The 21496-nt window shown below is 45.8% G+C and overlaps 2 protein-coding genes across 3 annotated transcripts; one reads left to right on the forward strand and one right to left on the reverse strand.

Moving 5' to 3' along the window:
- Window positions 1–358: 358 nt before the first annotated feature.
- On the reverse strand, window positions 359–2066 carry SMIM10L3 (small integral membrane protein 10 like 3; the record flags this gene model as incomplete). The annotated part of the gene is made up of 2 exons (XM_079542868.1): window positions 359–379; window positions 1881–2066. 2 exons carry the CDS (start codon window positions 2064–2066, stop codon window positions 359–361), a joined length of 207 nt encoding a protein of 68 aa, XP_079398994.1.
- A 7389-nt stretch (window positions 2067–9455) lies between these two features.
- Window positions 9456–21325, forward strand: RAC1 (Rac family small GTPase 1; the record flags this gene model as incomplete). 2 transcript variants are annotated; one of them, XM_079543027.1, is made up of 7 exons in its annotated part: window positions 9456–9490; window positions 15611–15682; window positions 16663–16780; window positions 18639–18695; window positions 20318–20380; window positions 20867–21026; window positions 21195–21325. In XM_079543027.1, 7 exons carry the CDS (start codon window positions 9456–9458, stop codon window positions 21323–21325), a joined length of 636 nt encoding a protein of 211 aa, XP_079399153.1. The 2 variants fall into 2 exon arrangements, with proteins under 2 accessions (XP_079399153.1, XP_079399154.1); XM_079543028.1 differs by lacking the exon at window positions 18639–18695.
- Window positions 21326–21496: the final 171 nt, after the last annotated feature.

Genomic DNA, 21496 nt, shown 5'->3' on the forward strand with positions numbered 1-21496 from the left:
CATAAAGCCGCTACATTTGAGTTTCTCCCTGCTGATTCACTCAAATTCAAAGGCATTTCTGAGCCAAGGTAAGGCAGAGGTATATTATTAAAGAGAGAACAATTCCTGATGTTAAAATAAAATAATTCTTTTTGTAAACTGCCACTGTGATTTTGAGAGTTGTTCAATACGGAATGTATGTGTGCCAAGTGCGCTGCTGCCTTGTGACGATCTCGGCCACCATCACATACTCTTTCCAGGTTTAAATATTCTTTCTTCATATTCCTATAGAAGATGAGCATAGCTTTGCTATTTCACAGCAGAACGAGCTTGAAGAACACGATTGACTCCAAATAGTACAAGCAGCACAAGTGACAAATCAGTGGATCTCAATATGGACCTAAAGAGAAAGAATACAGGAAGTTACTACGTGAAATCCCCACCCCATTTTTTTTTTCATCCCAAGCTCATCTTGCAAGATGCCTCATCTTTTCTCTAGATCCCAGTGTCTTAGTGCCAGGATATCGAAAATAAGAATTCTTTAATATAAAGAGTAGCCCAACTGCAGAATGTTAAGTATTCCGAAAAGACAGCTTTCCTTACGGCCTGCTTTGAACACATCTAGAGGAGCAGGAGGTATACCCGACACAAGTTTGCTTTCTGCAGCTTCAGTTTAACCTCTTACCAAAAGGGAGTTTATAGCAAGCATCCAAGTGAGTCAGCAAATGAGAATCTAGAAAGATTCATTGTGCCACAGTATGATCTTCTACTAACTGAAACGCAGTCTGTGGTTGATCAGAGGCATAATATTAAAGGCTAACACCAGTTATCTTCCTGTAAACAGAAGCACATGCTGGAATCAGGGACATGGTGTGAAGAGCTTCCAAAGGAACAGGTCAGAGCACCTGCCTGCAGAGGGAAGGGTGCTGCTTTCACTGTGTCCAAATGGGGAGCTGATGTCGTTACAAGAGAGCTATTCCATACCAGCACAGATAAGAAGCAAAGGCAAGGCATTTTTAGCCACCAAGGTTATTACTATGCTACGTGTGTAACTCTTGGCAGTGAGGCTCAGGATCAAACTTCAGCACTGTAGGACAAATGAGTCCCAAAAATAAAAATATGAGACACTGCATTCTGACCTCCTTTTTCAGCTTACCTTTCACAAGTCACAGACTGCCACCAGACTGATCTTTCAGCACTCACCCACCAGCCAGATGTCAAAACTTGCATTGCAGCTGTATTTATGAGCAGAAAGCAAGCATCAGCTCTTGGCTGCAGCTGATGCCGGTTGGGAAAGCCCACAGCTTGCTTTTGTTACCAGTAAAACGCAAAGCTTTCATTTCAGAGCAAAACCAACAGAAGTTCTCTACAGTACAGGAGCTAGTAATTAATGTCTTTAGGTCAGAACTTGTTCAGGGAGTCCCATGTGGTGTGGAAGCACAGCACAGGAGAGACACAAATTAAATCTGAGCTGTCATTTGTACGCAGTGACATTATTATTTAAAGCTACCTCCGTTTTTTCTCTGTTCTGCTTGCTCTCGGTTTTGAGAACAGAAGCTGTAGCAGGAAATTGTTCCATCACACGTCAAGACGCGCGTGCCGGGGATGCATTTACGCGAACAACGACCGAGGAGCAAGGAGCAGCCGAGGGGAGATTTAGGCAGGGTTCAGGGGAAGGCGCTGCCCCGGAGCCCGCCCTGCCGGTGCTCGGGAGCGCTGGGACCCCGCTCTCAGACACAGGGCGGGGGGCCCCGCGCGGAGCCGGACTCTGCGATCCTTGCGGGTCCCTTCCAAACCGAGCAGCTGCGCGGTGCGACGCGTCCGAGAGTCACGGCGCGTACAGCGAAGCCCAGCGAAGCCCCGAGCCGCCCGCGGCGCCCCCGCCCGGCCCAGCCGCCCACCTGCAGCCGCACGTTGAGCATCATGGAGGCGACGATGTAAAGGTACGGGAAGTTGATGCGGAGCTTCCAGGCCAGGTCGAAGAAGATGAGGAGGGTTCTGGTCAGCCCCTTGCAGAACACGCCGTACGACCTGGCCGCGGCCGACTGGGAGAGCCTGGCAGCCAGGGCGGACAGTGTCACCGCCATATACCCTCGCCGCGGCCCCGCCGCAACGCCCGGGCCCTGCGCCGCCGCCGCCCCCTCCCCGCGCCCGGCGCTGGGTGTCGCCAGCGGGGAGGAACCCGCGGCCGCCGGCGCCCTGAGTGTGACGTCACCGCCGATCCCGGCGCGCATGTCCGCGGGAAGGGCGGGGCGGAGGGGCAGCGGGGCGGGGCGCGCTGACCGGTGGAGCGGGCGCGGCCGTTGGAACGCGCGGGTCCTTCAGCGCTGGCGCTGCGCCTGTGGGTAACGAGCCCAGAAACGGCGAGTGCCGTGTTTGAAGGTGTGGAATCTCGAGAGCAAAAAAAGGCCCTTTTTTCTCACAACTGGCTTTCACTCAACTGGTTTGGAGTAACTGCAACGTGAAACAGAACAACTGACTGTGGATGCAAATTCATGAGTAAATAATGTTTAATTGCCAGAGAATCGAGAAAAATCCCGATACAGCGTTGGATATGCTCCAGAAAATGCTGTCAGGTTCCTTTTTTCGCTAAAATAAGTCCTAGCGTTAGTCGGCCCATAACAGCAAGCTAGCAACAGCGTTGATTTGGATCTAATTATTTAACTCCAAACGGCGTTTCATGAAATAAACTTTATCTTTCCAGAAAAGAAATGCAACTTGCAACAATAATGCAAATGAATGCCAATTGAAGGGTTCTGCCAGTTTGTCGCATCGGGGTTTGGAAATCAGTGAGATCCCCAGAGCCACCCCACAAGTTCTGCTTTGATTTCAGCTCTGTCATGGTGGTAGAAATCCTTCCTTTTCAATTTAGACAGGACACGGATTAATGTGCACGAGTTCAAAACTACTGACGTGCACTTTGTAGCTGAAGGCTGCAGAAGTCGTTTCCCATCAATTCAGTGCCATCTTTCCATTTTGCTCCCTAACCCTGACTCACTTTCTCATGCATCTGACAAACGCACCCTTATTGTTTAAGTCCTTTCATGTTTTATTTCATTCTGCCTAAAATTCCTCCTTAGGAATTCAAGTATTAACTCCTCTGTTCAAAGAAAGAATACTGTTAATCAACGTTACTGACGTCATATTTTCTAAAGGTGTTCTGAAGCCTTCTCAGCTTACATCTGTTATGATGAGGAATAGTTTCTCATGGGCTTTCTGTAAGGATTTCTCTGTTCTCCCTTAAGGCTCGTAAGCTACCATATTTCCAAAACAAGAGGAAAAGTTAGATCCCAGATGTGCCTACCACAATAGACCACTATTATCTACCAGCATCCTCCTGTTTAACTGCCTGTCTTCCTGCTGGTTTTGTAGCCAGGTGTGTGCACAGAATAACCCTCGTGACTTTGGTCAGCTCTCCAGGCAAATATACTGTGAGCTCAATATTTGAAGGAGAGGGAGCTTAGAGGTATTTATACTTAGCTTCTTTATGCTGTATTTTTATATCCATTGCTATGTATGCAAAAACTGCATAGAACAATTGATAAAATGATTGCAAAATACTGAGATCATAACAGAAACTTGGAAAAGGGAGAAGTCTGATATTTTAGACAACAAACCATTTTGTTCCCTTCTGTTCCTATAATCTTCTGTGCTCTTTTGGACTGAAAGTTCTGTTAAAAAGAAGAAAAAAGCCAGCTGGTTTCTAACAAACCTCTTCTTGTAAGTGGGTGTTTTAGGGCTGCAGGGAGAGCTGTCAGCAGCTCGGCAGGCTGTGTGCTGGTGCAGTGCCTGCCTTCCCCACTGGTGATCAGCCTTGGCACTGCGCACCCCAGGCACTCCTCTCAGGGTTTATTGTCCCTGCTGACAAAAGCACTCGGCTCATTCTTTTGGTTCATGCTGTTGCCTGGCTTTGAGCCCCCTCTCTACAAAATCTTTCAGAAAATCATGTATTGAGCAAACTGCAGATTCTAGCAGCAGTCCTGTCAAGTGGCAGATGTGAGTGAGGATACTGACAACACAAACAACTCTTGCAGAATCTATTGTGTGCTGTGGAGCACTGTGCAGAGATGTGCTGAGGAGCACTCGTACTCCAACATATACAGTCTTAAGACACAAGACCACATTTGAAGCAGGTATTTTTCATCAGTGTAATAAATGCAAGACTAACATTGAATAAAACTAACTTGCTGCCAACAATATGCAGAAATTCCAGTCACCCAACTGCATCTCTTGCCGAAGCAGTTGTGGTTGATCTGTGCCACCATTAACCTGGAACGTTACACAGAAAGGACAACTTTCTAATTGTTATTTAGGAACTGCAGAATAAATCAAGCAGCTTATTTTGGGACATCTTCCTCTTCACAGGAAGTGTTACTTAGCAGCGTACCAGCCTACATTCCTTGGAAAAAAGGGAAGTTTTTCAGATAAAAATTCTTTCAAGAGAGAAGTAGGCTTCTTAACACTCCCCGTCCTCACAGAAACTGAGGAAACTGACCACAGAAGGCCTGATCCTTTAAACTGGTAACACTGAATGGGCTTCAGTCATGGTTAAACCTTTATCCTCCTCCTCAGTATCTGGAGGTTGATTTATGTGAACTGCTTGATGCCAAGATAGGTGGACTTAGGAGGGAATGTCCAGCTTTAACATCTATGTAGTTCAGCAATGGCTCACTCACCTAACAACATGATTTGCCTTCAGATGGCAGAACGGCTTGTTCCCTTATTTATGCTAAGGTATTTACAAGCAATAAAAAAACCTGAAGGAGCACTGAGAATACTCAGATCTTGTTAATTACTATATAATGGTGTCTCTATTCCAAAAAACTTACAGTCCCACAGCCTTCAACAACAGGTCTCACTGTGGTGATCACTGCCTGTTAGTGCTTGCTAAACACCAGGGTAGGCAGAAGTGAATGCAAAGCCTTATGTGGTTCTTGTAACTGAAATTCTTCACAGAAGAGGTATTTGTCAGAAGCTACCTGAGGAAAGTACAGGGCTTGTTTCAGTTGTATGTGTGTACCAGCTACATCATCTACGCTAACATCACATTAATGTGATGCATTTATTTTACAATGCTTCGTTATTAAGACATTTCTATATTAGCATTTTATTTTCACATTCCTTTAATCTCGTCACTCTGTTGCAGCAAATGCTGACATTTAAAGCTGTGGTTCCTTTTTTATTGCTGGCACTGGTTCCTCTAGAGCAGACTGAGTACTAAATCTGAACGGCGTACACATCACATGCTATTGCAGGGTTTTTTCAAGGCTCAGGAAACTAATCATGCCAAAAATGTCTGCCTAGAACATCTACAAAATGGTGCATTATTATTTGCAGATTATATTATTTTCTAACATGAATATTATGTCATTGTATCTCTCCAACTGCAATGATCTCTGCAGTGATGGTCTTGTTATCAGTACTGTATTCAGTTAGCACGGCACAGGTACATAACTAAAGAATGTAAAGATCGTGAAGCAAAAACCTTCAGAATCTTAGGCAATTGTATTAGGTGTGAATGTGAGGTGCTAACTGCTGACCGAACAGGCTCAGTAAGTTCTGTGCTGATTGAAAAGTGGAAAAGCAAAGGAGCTCAGTGAGTGACAGGCAGGACACAGAGGCAGACACTTCATGGATGGAATGAGAGTCCAGCAGGGAATTTCAGATGCCTGGTCCTGTGAATCGAGATTTCCTTCTACCAGCTACTGTATCCCTAACACTGTATCATTAATGACCTGACTTTTACCACCAAGTCAAATGAGGATAAAATACTTACATTCAATTTATTTGGATAAATCTTTTAGCGATTGTGAGATAAAAAAGCATTTGAAAACCCTATTTTTCTCCAGTCAGAAATCTCATCATTTTGTGTCATATGTTGATGGGCTTGTTTGTTTGTTTTGGATTTTCTTTTGCGCCTGATTTTAATACAAATATGTAAAGAGACAGTAGTGCAGCACATGCTGAAAACCTTACTCCACCCTCTTATACTTTGTGATTCACCTTTGCTCCCTGTAAAATTGGCTCCTGCATTTCTTCAGTCTGACCTCTAACTTCAAGTATCTGTGAGCCACAGTTACAGCTTGTTGCCCCCCCAGGAGCTGTAACGCTCTCCAGAAGGGCACAACTTCACTTTTGACGCAGATATTTTAACATGCTATTTCCTGAAGGCAATCGAGCAGACCTGCTGTCAGCAGGAAGTTGCCATCCAGGAGTAGGAGAATGCATCTGTGAATCACTCTTAGGTGTTCTGTTATTTTCCCTGACATGTTTCCTGGTATGCACAGTGTGTACTGGTACTTCCCCGCTGCTCTGCTTATTTATTTGTGGCTTTGTTAATAAACTAATATGATAAAGAGCACAGCAATGGTTATAAAAGCACAAAATATTATTGTCTCTGTAATGGTGTCATGATGAGTAAAACTTTCCAGTATTGCATCAGTGTGATTACCCTGCCACTCCCCATCCACAAAGGATAATAATCTTCCTTCAGTGCCAGCACATGCACAATGCACACATTCAGACAGGCTCCCAAACAATTTAAATGATGATTTCCTCTCAATGTCTAAGAAAAACACTTGAAACAATTGCAATGGGTGATGGATGATAAGGTGAACAATATTAGGACTGACCTAAGCCTCAAAGTTATGGTTCATGACCTTATCAGAATTATGGAAAGGTTTATAATTGGCTATAGCTACTGCCATTCATTCTTTGCTTTTTGCATGCTCCTCTGTGAATTGCACCTGTAACTATTCTATATACAACCCAGCAGAGCAATCACACTTACTAAGCTGATCATTTTTGCATTAAGATGTTTGTTAGTAACCTCTTACTCGCCTGCTCCGTCTTCCATCCTGTTCTCTAATTCTACATTTCTTTTACTTTGTCAAACTGTTTCTGTGTCCGCTTCTCCTTACAGTCTCAGGGGGAACAAACAACATATCTGCAAAGTGCTAAACATTATGCCCCACATAAGTGAGCTTTTTTCTTTTTAAAATGCCAATACACTTCTTACTGGTGAAACAAAAATGATGTAAGAATTAATTGAAGCCTAGATGAAATGCATTAAAGCCTAGTAGTAAAATAATAGTGCATTGTGTACCGTAAGGAGCATGCACACAAGAAGCAGTTTGTCCTCCAGGGCAGGGACAGAACTCTTACCTGGAAAGAGGTTAGGATTTCAAATTCAAATTATCAACAATTCTGGAGTGAATAAATGTGTACAGATGTGGGAAAAACAGCACATGACTGTTCCTATCATCATTATCCAAACTGTGATACTTTTGTAATAACTAACAGTAAATGCTCATCTAGATATTTTCTAATATCAGCATTTACACATCCAATTAGAATTGTCAGTTAGAACATACTCAAAGCATACTGTGTTTTAAAGTAAGTCATTCTTGTCAATGCTTAAACTAACTGATCTCAAAAGAATTGGAGCACTGAGAAGGAAGTGCATTAAAATATACTGCTTGTTTCATGACAGGATCATTAATGCCATTTGTGCTAATGTCAGTGTTTCCTCCATGATTGCTTTATCCTTGTCTTTCTATGCTATTTTGTAACGATGTTGTAAATTTCATTGTGATTTTTTTTTTTCATGAAACAAATTCCCATCATCCGTGTGGGTAAAAAAGAAACGGCAGAGGATTGGGAGGTGGGGAAATCAGAAGTACTTTTACACGTCACCTGAATCTTTCCATGCTCTGATCTCTTCAGGACCCTTACATAAATCAGACAGCGTTCAGGTCTGCTCTGTTTCTGTGCGGTATCTGAAAGGCCCCAGACGCGGCTGTATGAGCCAAGAGCAGCAGGAGCACTGTGCCACTGCCCACACCTCTCCTCTGAGCTCCTGGGGCCGGGTAGGGAAAGGTTGCCAAGTCATTGGCAGAGCAGGATATTCAGCTTGAATGACGAATCGCTTCAGCCTCCGTCTGCATGGGGGAACGTGGACATACAGGTTTTATAAAAATAGCCTTTCATTTTTTCAGTGATAGTTATCATATTTTCCCCACTGACATGAAATATCTGAGAATTATCTTTGCTCACCAAAGGAAAATGGAAGAGAGTAAATATCATGGGATGCTCTATCCACTGATGAGGTTTTGTTTTGTATATTCCAAATAATTTAGACATGTTCTGAAATTAACAAGAGATGAATCACTGGAAACCCCCTGGGATGGCACCTCTGTTGATTTCAGTGCATTGATGGTCGCTTGGCACAAGAAGATTGTGCTCGAGCCTCTTCCTCATGCTTCTTTTGATGGATGGCAACACAAAGAGAATGGTGGATGTGTGTGTCAGTCCAACCAGCAGCCTCTGCCAAGGAGAAGAACAGCAACTGTAGAAAGGAAAAGGCTCCTGGGATCATCGGGCCTGATCTGCTTGACTTTTACTTCAACAGTTGCAGGAAATAAATGGTTTCCTTAGGGCAAAAAAGAAACCCAGGGCTCTGTGCAGCCTGGCAGCCCCAGTATGAGTGGTCCAGACTGCCCTGCCTGGAGAAGCTGGCTGTGTACTGAAGCGGCCTAAAACCTGCCGACAGATTTAATTAATGTCACAGCATGGCAGGAGGAGGGAGGGCAGCAGGAGGATCCATCGATGGAAGGAAGCATTCTGGCTCTGCATTGTGCCGGCATGTGGAGCAAGAGGGACCAGCTTGACGGGAAACGGGCACCTGTCCATGGAGGCACATGGAATGCCACAGGTTGTCCTTAGCTTGAGTTGCATCTGCACAGTAAATCTGTACAGTGAACCTAATTCCACATCGGCACGTTTCTTACAGTACCGTGCATCGGTGTGTGCACAAAAGCCTCGTGGCAGACGGGCCTTAGGAGTGTTGAAAGCGGAGATTCCAAAATGGTGTCCAAAAGGAGCGTTTGGTTTGAGAAGTTTGAGGCGATGCGGCTGCCAGGCCTCCACACCAGAGAGCCGGGGCCAGGCGGGATTCTGCCCCACGGACTCAGGCGCACGGAGAGCAGGCAGGAGCCGCAGCACAGCCTGCCGGGTGGGCGAGCAGCCCGCGCCCACAGCGCGTCCCGGCACACCGCTGCGTGACACCGCATTTCTGTAAGGCTCCGCGCGATTCAACGACAGCAAGAAATAAAAAGGGATCGGCCCCGGGCCGCCCCGGCGCAGAGCAGCAGGCGGCGGGGAGCCCGGCTGGGCAGCGGGGCCGCTCCCGCTCCGACGGACGGAGGAACCCCAGCAGCAGCGCCGCGGCCGCTCCCGGGAGGGCGGGGCGCCCCAAGCGGGCCCGGAGGCGGGGCGGCGGCCGCACGGAGCCCGGCCGGATGTGAGCGGAGCGGCCGCTTCCTGTTTCCCGCAGTTCTCTCTCCCCGCCTTGGGTGGTGGCCGCTGCCTCGTCCCCGCTCGCAGGCACAGGGCGGAGGCGGCCGCGACACGCTGCGGAGCGCTCCGCCGCCGGCTGCCTTCTCGCGCGGCGCTCCCCGCCCCGCTCAGCGGCCGCGATGCAGGCCATCAAGTGTGTGGTGGTGGGCGACGGGTGAGTGCGGCCCCGCGGCGGGCGGCGGCGCGGATCCCCTCGGTCGGGCCCGGGCCCGAGCCCCGCCGGATCGCGAGGCCGGGCGCCGTTCCGGGGGGGATGCGGGGGCGGCACGGGGACGGGCGGGGGGCGCCGGCCGCCTGCGGGCGGGGGAGGGGAGCGGAGCGAGTGCGGGCCGGGCGGCGGCCGCTGCCGGCAAATGGTGGCCCCGGGAGGGGCGGGCGGAGCGCGGGCCGAACGCGGCCCCAGCCCAGCCCGAACACAGCCCGCTCCGCGCCGTGGCGGCGGGTGGTGCCGGCCGAGGCGGGGCGGGGGTGCGCGCTGCCGGGCGGGGCCCTGCGGGGCTGCGGGCTGTGCGGGGCCGCGCCGAGGAGGAGGCAGCGCGTCACGGCGGGTGCGGGCGGAACGGCGGGAGGTGGCTCGTGCCGCGTGAAACCGCTAACGCGGGAGCGGCGAAGTAACGCACTTGTGTGGTTAGATCTGCCTTCTGCTGCAAAACGAAGTGAAATCTGTTACGCTCCGATCAAACCTTAAACACGCGTTAGCAGAGCGCTTTCCTGCTCCCATGGCTCCTGTCTGGTGAGGTTCCTGGCTGCAAGAGGCTGAGAAAGCAATTGAAACCCGACTAATTAACATCATACTCATCTGTAAATGACTGCTATGCCTGCAGCACTCTGAATGTGATGGTCCTTATAAATTAGTTAGAAACAACTTCTTAAGGTCAGCTAGCACTAGGCTTACCTGTTGGATTTCAGTATAAGCTCTGGAATTGTGATGGGGAAGGAGCTGTGTTTGCTGCTTCTCAGTGCTCTCTGCCATGTGTTGCCGTTGACCCAGAGGCGTCCTTTCTCTCTTGCTGGATGCCAGAGCTCAGGGCAGCAGTGCAGGGCGGCTGAACAAGGCGTGGCTTGTGCGGTTCCACGGGTTTTTTTCCCCCTTGGTAGAAACAAAAATCCCAGTGTAGGCCAAGCAGAATTGGTGTCACAGCAAAGCTCTGCGGATGACAGAGGGCTGTAAGTGTCACTGGATGGCCTTGCTGCTGTCTCTGTCACTGAATGTGGTGGATTAAAATTCAAGTTATTTGTGTGTGCTTTTGTATTTTTTCAACAAGACTTGGAGTCCTTGAGCAGACAGCTGTTAGAAAGATAAACTTAACTCATGCAGCAAATTTCTGCCTGCTCTTGCTGTGCAGGGTTTTGAGCAGTACGAACGTGAGTGTACTGAGTGCTTGATCATCTGACAGAGCTTTTCATAGTCCTGTAATTAACTGATGGTGGGCAGCATGACTGCAGGCTAATTTTTTGGTTGCGTTGATTTTTAAAACAACTAAAATAGCTTTATTTTATTGTCAGTTTTTAACGTTAATTAATGTCTGTGGCAGTTCCATAAATAAATGCGGTGCATCAAGTTTGGGTGGGGAAAAAGTTCAGCCTCTTTCCTCCACTGGGCTGGAGAGCTCAGTGCAGACCATGCATTACACAGTGATTCACTCAGCAAAGCAGTTCTTTTTTGTTCCTTGCTTTGTAAACTACTCCTTTTCCAAATGCTTTTCCTGCTCTTCGTGCTGGAAATGAAAGTGTGTAGTCCTACCCAAGTCTTATACACACGTGTAAACAAAACAGGATTTAGTGAGCTTTCCTTCCTCTGTAGTACAAACACAGACCTCTTAGGATCCCATCTAGAAATGATTGCTCAGTTTTGGTATCTGTTAATTGTCCTCTGCTGGGATTTTAAAATATTTTATGGTGTTTCTCTGTTGTTGCTTCAGAAGTGAAGGCATTACAGGCATTCTCGTAAATGTGTAATGTTTGGCTTAGATAAGGCTAAAGCTTTAGTGCTTCAGGAAAACAATTCAAGTTAAAGATTTGCTTGTATGACATGAAACTTAGGTGCTGATGCATGTACCCCGTGGAGATCCACGGGGAACAAAGCAGAGCTGTGGATGTACCTGTGCAGCCTTTAACATCTATAAGTGAGCAGGAGGGTTCTGATCCGTAAGCCCTGTTTGTTCTTAGGGCTCTGACTGGTAAGTTTTCAGAGCTCTAGTTTGGCTGAAAAACACAGCATGTATGCTGGTTGTGCAGTTTCGTTTTGCCCTTGTTTTCCTCTTCACTGTGAGGATTGTTAGGAAAATAAATGGCAACTGTTGCTTGTGCTTGTTGAAGATGCAGAGCAATAGGAACATGCAGGAGGGATGATGAGCACTGTGCCTGGATAATAACTGCAGGGATTGCTGCTGACTGACACTTGTGAATAGCACTGCTAGAAGTTATTTTTAGCAGCTTTTGTTTTCACTCTGAAATAGCAGCTGTTAAGTGGTACGAAATCTCAAGTGATCTCGTGTAATGTAGGGGAAGTCCTGCGCTTTGGAGAAACAATTATTAGATGCCAGAGAAATGGTCGACTTCGTGCTCTTTTGGATGTGATTTTCTTTGTAAAAATATTGTAAGAACGAGAGAGATGAATTAAGAGTCCATGTTTGGAATTCTGCTCGCCTTGAGGCCTTGCTGGCTAAAGCCGTGCTGCTTGATCTGACAACTTGTCAAGAGGAAGGGGGTGATGGGCTCCTTACCAGTGCAGGGCGAGGTTCTGAGCTCCTCCGCTCTCCAGTGCCACCTGCGGAGAGTGCAGAGACTCCAAGTGGAGGAACTTCTGTTATTGCACTTCTAAGGTTTAAATTAAAAATTGCGTAGTATTGGAAATGCTGAGCGGCATATTTGGGAGATGGGCGTCACAGTGAGAAAAGCGGCTCATCTGGAAAAGCAGCATGTATCTAAACCTCTGCTGTAGCAAAAATATGGCACTGACTGTCCAAGGACAGTGCTGGTGATGTCCCGTCCACTGCTTGATGTGAGTGGAGAACTGGGCCGTGCAGCATACCTGGGGTGGAGCTGGTTCACAGAGCTGAGAGATAAAGGAATGATGTCAGTGGCTTTCAGAAGGCTGCCACCTGTTTGCAGATATCAGCATTTTTTGGAATTAAAACAGCAATTACTTCAGCTGGCCACCTCCTCCATTCCTGGGGCTGCAAACAGCAACTAAATTCACACAATTGGGTTTTAGTCATGGGAGAGGAGGAGAGTGGAGCATCTGTGTGGCTCTGCTGCCTGCAGGATAAGGAAATGCTGGCACAGGTCCTCTGATGGCATTCTGAGCATGTCACGTACGTGTCTGCCAGCAGCAGTAACGTGGGGAGCTCTGCAGAACCGCTTGGTGTAAGTAAGAAAGGGATGGCATGCCTTGTTTCCAGGAACACGCGTGTGGTTTTACAAAGACTGGTTCCTGGAGGGTGTCAGAAAGCAATTCACTGCAGCGTTTGTAAGTCCTTCACTTAGTGTAAAGTCATTAAAATGCTGGATTTCTGTTGGCCGTGTTTTTAATTGCAGTCAAATGTTACCAGTTTCGTTTGATGCAATCGTGGGTGGACAGAGCTGTGATTAAGTAGTTGCTCGAAATTTTGTTATGACTAAGTTTGGTTTGGAAGTATCTGAGTGTCTTAGTCTTCATGTGCAAAGATTTATACTTTGCCAAACAAGTGCAGTTCTTTCTAAGTTCCTTATCACAGACCTTGGTCAGCTTAGAGAAAAGCTGTAAGCACTTAGAGGTTGAACTTCATTGCAAAGATAGATTTTGGAGTTCATTTTGAAGATTGGTAACTGTAATATCTGATTTGTGGGCAGTGAGCCAGAAGGCAAGGGAAGCAGGAAGCCTGGAATGGAGCAAGCCTGAAACAGGGTTGTTGAACGTGTTTCTTCTTGTTTAAGTGACTGCCTGATTGTGCTGCTGATACAAGCTGCAGGCAGGCGCTTCTGAGCGTGGAATGAAACCTGTCTCCACCTCCCTGCGCTGTTCTAGGGGCCAGAGCAGACTCATCGGTTTCAGAGCAGGGTGAGCAAAGAAGCCAAAGCTTCTTGGGCCTCTGCTGAAAGTGTTAAGTTCCACATGAATTTGTTGGAAGCTTATGTTGTCTGTAATGAACGCTGGAAAGTGAAGCATCAGACCAGACAGGTTCTGGAAGCTCATGAGCATGTAGCTTGGAGCCACAGGAAGTTTCCTAAGGAGTGTGTGCCTTGCTGCTCTCAGTGTTTGAGGGTTTTCCTGTTTGTCCTTAGTCGGCTAGACTGGCAGAGCCTGCTCTATAGCTTGATGACAGCATTCAGCAGCTCGCTGTGGCGGATGAAGCAGCCCAAGGATCTGAGCAGCAGGTTGTCCTTAGGGGGGAGTGCAGAGCTTCCCTGCCATGTAGTGGCTTGTTAGCAGTCAGCTGAGTGCCCCTGCAAGGGGGACAGCATGGGATCTCCTCTGCTGGCAGCTGTTAAGCCAGCTTAGCTGTGTGGCACACTGCTCCCGGATTTCTCCCACAGAAGTTCTTGTGTGGTAAATGTCTGTGCCGCTCTGTGTGTGAGTGTGTCAAACATGTTGCTACAGGAAAACATCCACAGGTTGTACTTTTCTAGAGCAGAGGAATATTCTGGCGTTCGGTTCATATGGTAGAAGAAAAGAAGAATGTCAGATCATGTTTCTTCAGAGCACGTGTGAAAAACAGTGCAAGAAACTGCCACTGTGTGCTGTGATTAGAGAGCGGCAGGTGGGACATTCTGCTCAGGAACAAAAGCACAATTAAGAAATGGGCATGGAGGATAAAATCTGTGGCATTACTGTGCACAGTGAAGCAGCTCCTCTTACATGGCTTGAATGTGTGTGGTGCTGTTGTGAGGGGTTGCCATGGCCTTCCTGGGTTGACTGGCACTGGGCTTACATGCTCCTTACAGGCTCAGCTATGACAAAGGTACTTAACCTGCCTTAGACTGTGAGTCACTAGGTAAGGCTGATTGGTTAACGTAGAGTGTCAAATGATTTTAAATAGTGTTTTGAAGTTGATCTTTGGTATAAGAAGTAGCCATCCACGGTTCTCCAGAAAGAAAAGAAATGCTATGATTCAAATGTAAAGTAGTTGCTAAAATTCAGATACGAACAGCCTCAGCTGTTTGCAGGAGGGGAGCTATGAGCCCATGACTAATGCTCATTTCTGTGAGTTGTCTTTGTCTTCTGCACAAGCGAAGGGATTACAGGGTATTTTTAGCAGTAGCATTTGGTTTCTGGTAGTATTTTTTTGTTGTTAATACTAGCTGTGGTTCTAGACTAAAGCTTCCTTCAGCTTGTGACAGATTCGATTCAGGAGGCCTGAGAGTCCAACCTGCTGCTAGCAGCAAGGTTTGTACATACAGTAAGGTTGGGAAGTTCCCAGTGGCTTGCTTTGAGTGTGCAGAGAGAAAGCTGTTTGTTTGGGCAGGAGCATCTGAGAAGGGCAGGTGGGTGGGATGTGGTGGTTTGGGTGCTGTCTTCCGCAAGGAACTGTGGGCACAGTGACCTGGAATCCCTCACACCACCAAAGGACTGCGCTTGAAATGAGAAGCCAGCATAGGAACCAAGCTGCAGCCCATCAAAAAAAAAAAAAAAAAAAAAAAAAAAAAAAAAAAAAAAAAAAAAATCCAATTTCAAGCATTCTGATCCTTCAGTTGTAACTGAAACAGAAGTTCAGGTGTGGTCCCTCCTCTGATGTCTGAGTGTAGGTGAGATGTGAGGATGGGAGGAAAGTGAAGCGCTTGCTGCCGGCATTGTGGCAGAGGGCTGGGGCAGCTCACGGTGCTTCTGCTGGTTTGGGGCTCTTTGGAGCTGCTGGGTTTGGTGCTGGGAGCTCTTTCCACAGTGTTGGAATGCAGTTTATCTGTAAGGCAGCCAGCGAGGTGCTTGGGTGGTTGGTGAATGCGTGCCGGGAGTCACTTTGCAGTAGCAGTAAACATTTTGGAGATTGCCATTTGTATTGCTCTCACGTAGGCAAAAATAATTATATGCTGAGAAATCACATCAAGCTTTCTTCAAATTTGTATAAAATAAAACTAAAGGTAATAGAATGGATGTTTATATTAGCTGTGCTTCCATTAGCAGTAACCTTAGGGCTACAGCCTCTTACTTCTTTTTGTGTGCAATAGTTTCTACTGGCACTCTCAATTGTTCCTTAGGTGACTGGGTGTAATTAGTTTTCTTCCCTAAGAGGAATATTATTGCTCGCTATTTAAGATGAATGTTCTTTACATGTAAACTTTCTCTTTTTTGCAGTGCTGTAGGTAAGACATGCCTACTCATCAGTTACACAACCAATGCGTTTCCTGGGGAATACATACCCACAGTGTAAGTACTTATAAAATTCTAAAAACATTTGTCAGCACAGTGGTGCTTACTGCTGGTCCAGCTTCCGCGCTGAGCTGCCTGAAATACCTGCACACCACTCAGTGCCATCAGAACATCTGGCTGAGCATCTGCGTGTGCTGCAGGGGCAGTGTGCCGGGCTGCCCTTAGCGTGGCTGTGGCAGCACTTCCTCCAGTGAGTAGATTTGGCTCTACCTGAGCACAAGGCCGCCTCGACTGGGACGGGTATTTAGTGGCATTTTGACAGCTACCATTCTTTCTTACAATAACATGTTTGACCGTGCTATTAGTACAGAAATAACAGCTTGTAAACCAATTATGTCTATGCTTTATGTGACTACAGGTGAGATTTTTCTGTTCCTTCCCCTTTTGTGTATGTGTTAGTGCCAGTCCTGTGCTGAGCTGGCTGCAGCTCAGTGGCTCCTCACGCATTGGTATGGGAACTCATCTATTTTTGGTGCTTCCCTCTATCTTGCATGGAAGAACTTGCTGCTATCAGTATTAGTGCAGTTCCCTTTGTGAGGGCCTGCTGGGTGGCCTTTCATACACGAGCAGCTTCCCTACCCTTAACAGATGTCTCTGTAAAGTGCATTTATCTCGCTTGTTCTCTGTAAGTGTTGATGAGAGGTTTCGGATGACTTTAGTAACTCTAAGGCCTTCTTGTCTTAATTACTCCTGTTTCCCTTTTTTTTGTCTTAAATTTTCGTGTTATATTATGCATGCATTCCTGCTGAAGTTGGTTTGCCCTAAAACGTTCAATTGTGTCTACAGAAATGATTAAAATCACACTTCTACTGGCTCCTGGTATTTGAAGTATTTAAAAACTTTTTCTGGGGAGCAGAAAGATGCAATAAGTGTACTCTCTTATAGCTTTCCTAATTAGGACTCTGCAGGAAGAAATGCTCAAGGTGCCCAATTTTACTGCAGGCAGATGCAGCTAGCTTTTAATTTTTATTTTTTAGCTTTGACAACTACTCTGCTAATGTAATGGTTGATGGCAAACCGGTCAATCTGGGCCTGTGGGATACAGCTGGTCAAGAGGACTATGACAGACTACGCCCACTCTCCTACCCCCAAACAGTAAGTACTGTGTGAAGCCTAAGAAGATGGACAGCTTGAAGCTGTTCTAGAGATGTTACATCTGGAGCTGTATTTCTTACAACTTTATTAAGGTACTTGTTGCACGTAGGCTGAAGGACGGTAGCTTGCTGTAGCAAGAATCTTTGTGTGTACAACTATATAAATGTTGAAATTTGCACTCTTGGGTGTCTGTGTACATTGATGCATGTTGGCTTTATGTAGTTGCAGTCTCAGAATTAACCAGAATTCTTGATTAAAAGAGGGGAACAAAAAGGGGGAGGGTGGAGGAACAACAACAAAAAAACCTGAGTGAGTAGAGCGGTCCCATCAGTGAGCCATCAATACTAAAGTTAGCATGGCTGCCAAAAGTGGGGCTTGTTTTGTTTTCAGGCATGATGCAACCTGACACTGTCACTGCTAAGCACTTGATGATGTTTAGCCTCTGTGCAGATGCACTAAATGTGAAAGAGGCAGTCCTGAATGGAGATCTTATGGTACTGACAGAGGCTGGGTTGTGGTTTTCAAATCTACTTAACCCCATGGCTACTTTCTTTCTTACTGCAGTTCCTGCTGTAACATCGATACAAACGTGTTTCTGTTTGCAGTGCTTGCAACTGGTTAAATCCTGTCTGAGCGCTGTTCTTCTTTTTACAAAGAAAATGCTGAAGTAATCTGCTCTTTCTTTCCAGTGTGACTTCAGCTGCAGTTGGTCTTTGCAGAGGTCGCTTTTCTGGTCAGATTAGAGCAGTTATGTTCATCTGGTGCTGGCATCCTTTCAGTAAAGAAAGGGGGGTAACTTGTAGGTGTTATCAGCATTGATTACTGCTGTTGTCAACTGTCATTGACAGTTAATAATTCAGTGTTAATAACATTAAATGCAAATCTAGTTATTCTACAGCATAACTGCTCCTCTGAATAATTAGAATCTTATTTAATGAACTCTGGAATTCTTTTTTTAGTAAGCTTGTATTAAATTCAGTTTTCCTTAATTCACTGCTCACTAACTCATAAATGTAGGCTTTCCCTTTGGCACCAAGATGGATGTGAGCTGCCAGCTGTAGGCACTTCTGACTGAAATGTTAGAACTGTCTGCCTTTCGTCATTAGAGAATAAATGGGAAATTTCACTAAAATATATCTAATTTTGGATACTTAGAAGAACTTCAGGTTTGCTTAAAACCTTCAATCAGAAAGTATTGCAGGGTAGAAAAAAAGTGTCTTGAAAGATCACTCAGCAGTGTGGAAGAGCTGATGGCAAAGGACGATGTTGTTCCTCCCCAGGCCACGTGTGTTGTCAGCCTGCTGAAATAACTGTGGCTTTCTAACAGTCTGCAAAAGAATTCCATGCCATCTAAACATTCTTTTTGGAAATCTCTTCTGTACATGCACACTAAACTGATAAACAAAGGTCTGCAATGCTGTCACTACCCAGCTTGTATGCTTTTCTACAGCAAAAAGTGGAAAGAGTGTTTAGGTCTTGAACTTCTCATGATGAAGTTCTCAGCTCTTGCAGCTGTGCAGTGAGGCAATATTCAGCAGCACTTAAAGGCCAAAACCCACACAACTCTCATTTAAAACAAACAAGCAACAGAGATGGCTAACCTTGGTTCTTTTCAAGAGAAGAAACCAAAAGGCAATGAATTTTTGTATGGTGTTTGCTCTTCCAAGTCACAGCTGAGAGTGCAGACCGACACAGGTGTATGGGAAGCCTGGCAGCCAGGTTTGGGTGCAGGTTGTGCTGAATTACAGAGCAGAGGCAGAGAGGCACGTTGTAAATACCTGTGAGCACCAATCGCTGGTGAAGAGAAGAGTTTCCCTGACATCATTTTAGGAGTAACGCTGTCTCGTACTGTTATTAGGTTGGAGGAACCAATGGTAAGAATATATCTTCCAGTCTGACAGATCAACCTATTGCCGTATGTAACTCCACAAGTAAACTTCAGTTCCAAGTTCTGTCATCTCATCTTGCTTACGACAGTGATAAATTGGCCCCTATTTTTTTTAACAAACTACTTCTCTTGGAACTAATTTGTAGATCTGAGAACTCCCATTACTGCATCTCTTTACAGCTTGCTAAGACTAAAGCACTTCTCACAAATAAAAAGCACTTGTTCCTGTTTATTAAGATTGGTAGCATGCGAGACACCTGAAATCTTGAAATAAGTCCTCAGGGTCACAATAATGTTTGATCTCTGGAGATAGTAAAGGAGAGAGTCTGCAGTGTGCAGAGCTTCAATCACCACAAACTTGCAGAATTGGAAAACAGAAGTAGTGGCCATAGTATCACGTTACTTGATGTTGTTTCTTTCTTTTTCTGGGTTGCTGCTTTGGAAACTTGTGGGGGAGATGCATGAACAACTGGGTTGCAAGTGCTTAGCAATGCAGATGTTAGATGCTGACCTAACAAAAAATACTTTGAAATGCAGTGCAATCAACTAACATTCTGAATTCCTAATTCTTTAGCATGTCTGATGCTGGAGTAAGTAAGTATGGGTGCAGAGGAAGGCTGGAGAAAGTTGGGCCTGTTTGAGATGTATTTATTGAATTTGGGGTCATACAGCAGAACTGCCCTCATCTAGTTGCATAGAGTGAGTTTGTGTGGTTATTTGGAGTGCTTGTAGATGACTGTAATGGACTCTGTTGCTTTTTGTTTTCTTAATGTACTGTACAGCAGTTAGCAGAGACATCTGCTGCGTGATAATTTCACACCATCTTATTTATCATCTTTGCTTTCAAGTAAAAGCCAAGATGCATAAGTTCCCTAAAAGGAGCCCATTTTTCTGTCTATGCTTCCTCATAGTTTGGAAATGGAAGAGAAGAGGTATTGTGATGTGAGATTTTTAATACCCTTCTCAATCCTAGTTTTGTTACAGAGAAGTCCTTAAAAGTCTTAGATAGAATCGACAGTAGTAACAGATTCTTCTGCCTTTAGCATGGGAGTAACTGTTGTGGAAGCTGATGTTGTGATTTTGCTTTTTCACTCACAGCAATACACTGCCTTTGCAGTTTAAGATTACTTTGGAGTACATCCATAGTATATTCTTTTTCAGAAATTGGTGCTGCTGGTAATGCTTCATAACAACCTACGCTGAGAAGTTAGGTGTCTTTTAAGGATTAAATTGCTTAGAGGTCAGTAAGAGCAGCCATCCCCAGCTCAGAAGCCAGTCTCTTGCTTCTCTGCTGCGGTGTTTGTGGGGAAGCTCAAGTGTTTCTAAATGTCAGTAAGAGAGAAGGAACATTCAGGGCAATAAACCTGCAGTGCAGTGATGTTAGTTTGGTTGTTGGCTACTGCAATAGCTGATCGTAAACTTGATTACAATCTACGTGTTTCCCTCCCCACGTACCTCTCTGCCTCTGCTTGTAGCAGTCTGGGAATGGATTTCCACAGGGAAGCTGCCTCTGATTGTTGCATCCAGCTGTGTCCGACCTCTCCTTGCAAGTTGTGGTACAGATGGTGGGGGTGCTCCTCTCTTCACGGTGATGCAGTTTTTCCACAGGTTGATCTGCCGAGCTGACTTCTGTCCGCTTTGTTTTTTAGGATGTCTTCTTAATCTGCTTTTCCCTTGTGAGTCCTGCTTCCTTTGAAAATGTCCGTGCTAAGGTAAATATAAGCTGGCATTATTTCATTTAAATGTATTGTTGATTTTACAGTGGTTTGAAGGAAAAACAAGTGCATGTAGCAGTTAGGCTGGGAGCACTGTTCTGTCAGTCGGTCACCGTTCAGGTACCTGCTCTGCTGCTGTTACGTTGCTTCATGTCCTTTGGACATCTGAGCCTAGGGCACTTGGTCACAAAGGAGAGGTGGTTGCCATGGGTGGAGGAAATGCAGATCGAGGTTTTTCCAGCACGGAGAAAAGATACAGCCTTAATGGGATCATTTCTAAGCATATGGAAATACCTGTTGGAATGAATAAAGAATTGTTTTGCACTTGTATGCTTTTTTTTTTTTTTTTAATTCCGTCTTGAAGAGCTCTTATGTTCTCCCCTTTTGTTCTTTAACACCTGAAAGTGTCACGAAAGGCTCTGAGCTTCACAGGTGTAATGTCTGAGAACCTGCACACTGACACTGTTACTGCTTTCTGTGCAGTGGTATCCTGAGGTGCGGCACCACTGCCCCAACACTCCCATCATTTTAGTGGGTACCAAACTCGATCTCAGAGATGATAAAGACACTATTGAAAAACTGAAGGAGAAGAAGCTGACTCCTATCACCTACCCACAGGGCCTTGCCATGGCAAAAGAGATAGGTATGGCTGCAACGGGTTACCGGGGGCTTGGGTCTAACTTTTGTTTGTGGAAGCTACTGCAGCGTAATTAACAGAAACGCCAGGCTTTTGTTGTGGAGTTCACTGCAGAAGCAGTGCTTTCTGTAACTGTGGAGAAGTGCTTTGTAATTGCCCCCTTGCTTCCCACAGGTGCAGTGAAATACCTAGAATGCTCAGCACTTACACAGCGAGGCCTCAAGACAGTGTTTGACGAAGCTATCCGAGCGGTTCTGTGCCCCCCGCCTGTAAAGAAGAGGAAGAGAAAATGTCTGCTGCTGTAAAGTCACCCTCCCCCACCCCTCCAAACCCTGTGCTTTGCTCAGAACAATGGAGCATTCACATTCAATGCCAAGTTTGTCTATTATAAATTAGTTCTCTTCCATAAATTTTTGAACCAATCAATAATTCCACGGTTTCATTTGTTTGAAGTATGAAAGTTCCTTTTCATTCTA

This window comes from Tetrao urogallus, assembly GCF_951394365.1.
Source record: "Tetrao urogallus genome assembly, chromosome: 15".
NCBI classification, from domain to species: domain Eukaryota; kingdom Metazoa; phylum Chordata; class Aves; order Galliformes; family Phasianidae; genus Tetrao; species Tetrao urogallus.